General features: G+C 36.3%; 1 protein-coding gene across 1 annotated transcript in view; it reads right to left on the reverse strand.

Annotated features, from left to right (window-relative positions):
* PCCA (propionyl-CoA carboxylase alpha subunit) overlaps window positions 1-764 on the reverse strand; it is a 371281-nt gene that overhangs the window by 66103 nt on the left and 304414 nt on the right. Inside the window, exon 21 of the mRNA XM_006761966.2 lies at window positions 241-294. Within this exon, the coding sequence (XP_006762029.2) occupies window positions 241-294 (54 nt within the window). The remainder of the gene's footprint in view (window positions 1-240; window positions 295-764) is intronic.

Genomic DNA, 764 nt, shown 5'->3' on the forward strand with positions numbered 1-764 from the left:
TAAACTGAAATATTTTTAAAAAACTATTTTCTCTTTAATAAGAAATTGCTAAAAGTAGTCTATCATGGAAATTTCTCTAACACATTAAAGAACCCATTTCTTATACAAAGACATCTCATTTAATAGCAAATAAAATCATGATGAAGTCAAGTTCAAATACATGGGCTAAAACTAGTTGAACACATTTTTTCCCTCTGAAGATCAGGAGAATACACAGTGTAGTAATTCTTTCACACTTACCACTGTGCCGAGAAATTGAATGCTCATGTTTCCACCTGCTTCTCGTGAAAGACACTAGGGGGAGAAAAAGAGGTATAAAATGAACTCACAAAAATGTGTACCTGAATGCTCATAGCAGCATTATTCCTAATAGCTAAATAACTCATGCTCATAGCAGCATTATCCCTAATAGCTGAATAACTCGTGTCCAGAGACTGATAAACAAAACAGCAATGGAATATTATTTGGCCATAAAAAGGAGTGGAGTGCTGATACATGCTACAACAGAAGCCAGGCACAAAGGACCACATATGATATGATTCCAGTTGACATGAAATGTCCAGAATAGGCAAATCTATGGAGACAGGAAATATATTGGTGCATTTTGGGCATTCTTTGCAGAAGACTCTCAGTCGCCCCAAAGACTTCCGGGTTGTCAATAACTCTGGCCCCAGCTAGCACAGGTTGCAGGTTTTCTCTTAGTTTGTTGTCTAAGAATATGCCAAATATCACATCTTTTCACCAGAGCAAATTATTTTATACAA

This window comes from Myotis davidii, unplaced genomic scaffold (assembly GCF_000327345.1).
Source record: "Myotis davidii unplaced genomic scaffold, ASM32734v1 scaffold637, whole genome shotgun sequence".
Lineage (NCBI taxonomy): Eukaryota > Metazoa > Chordata > Mammalia > Chiroptera > Vespertilionidae > Myotis > Myotis davidii.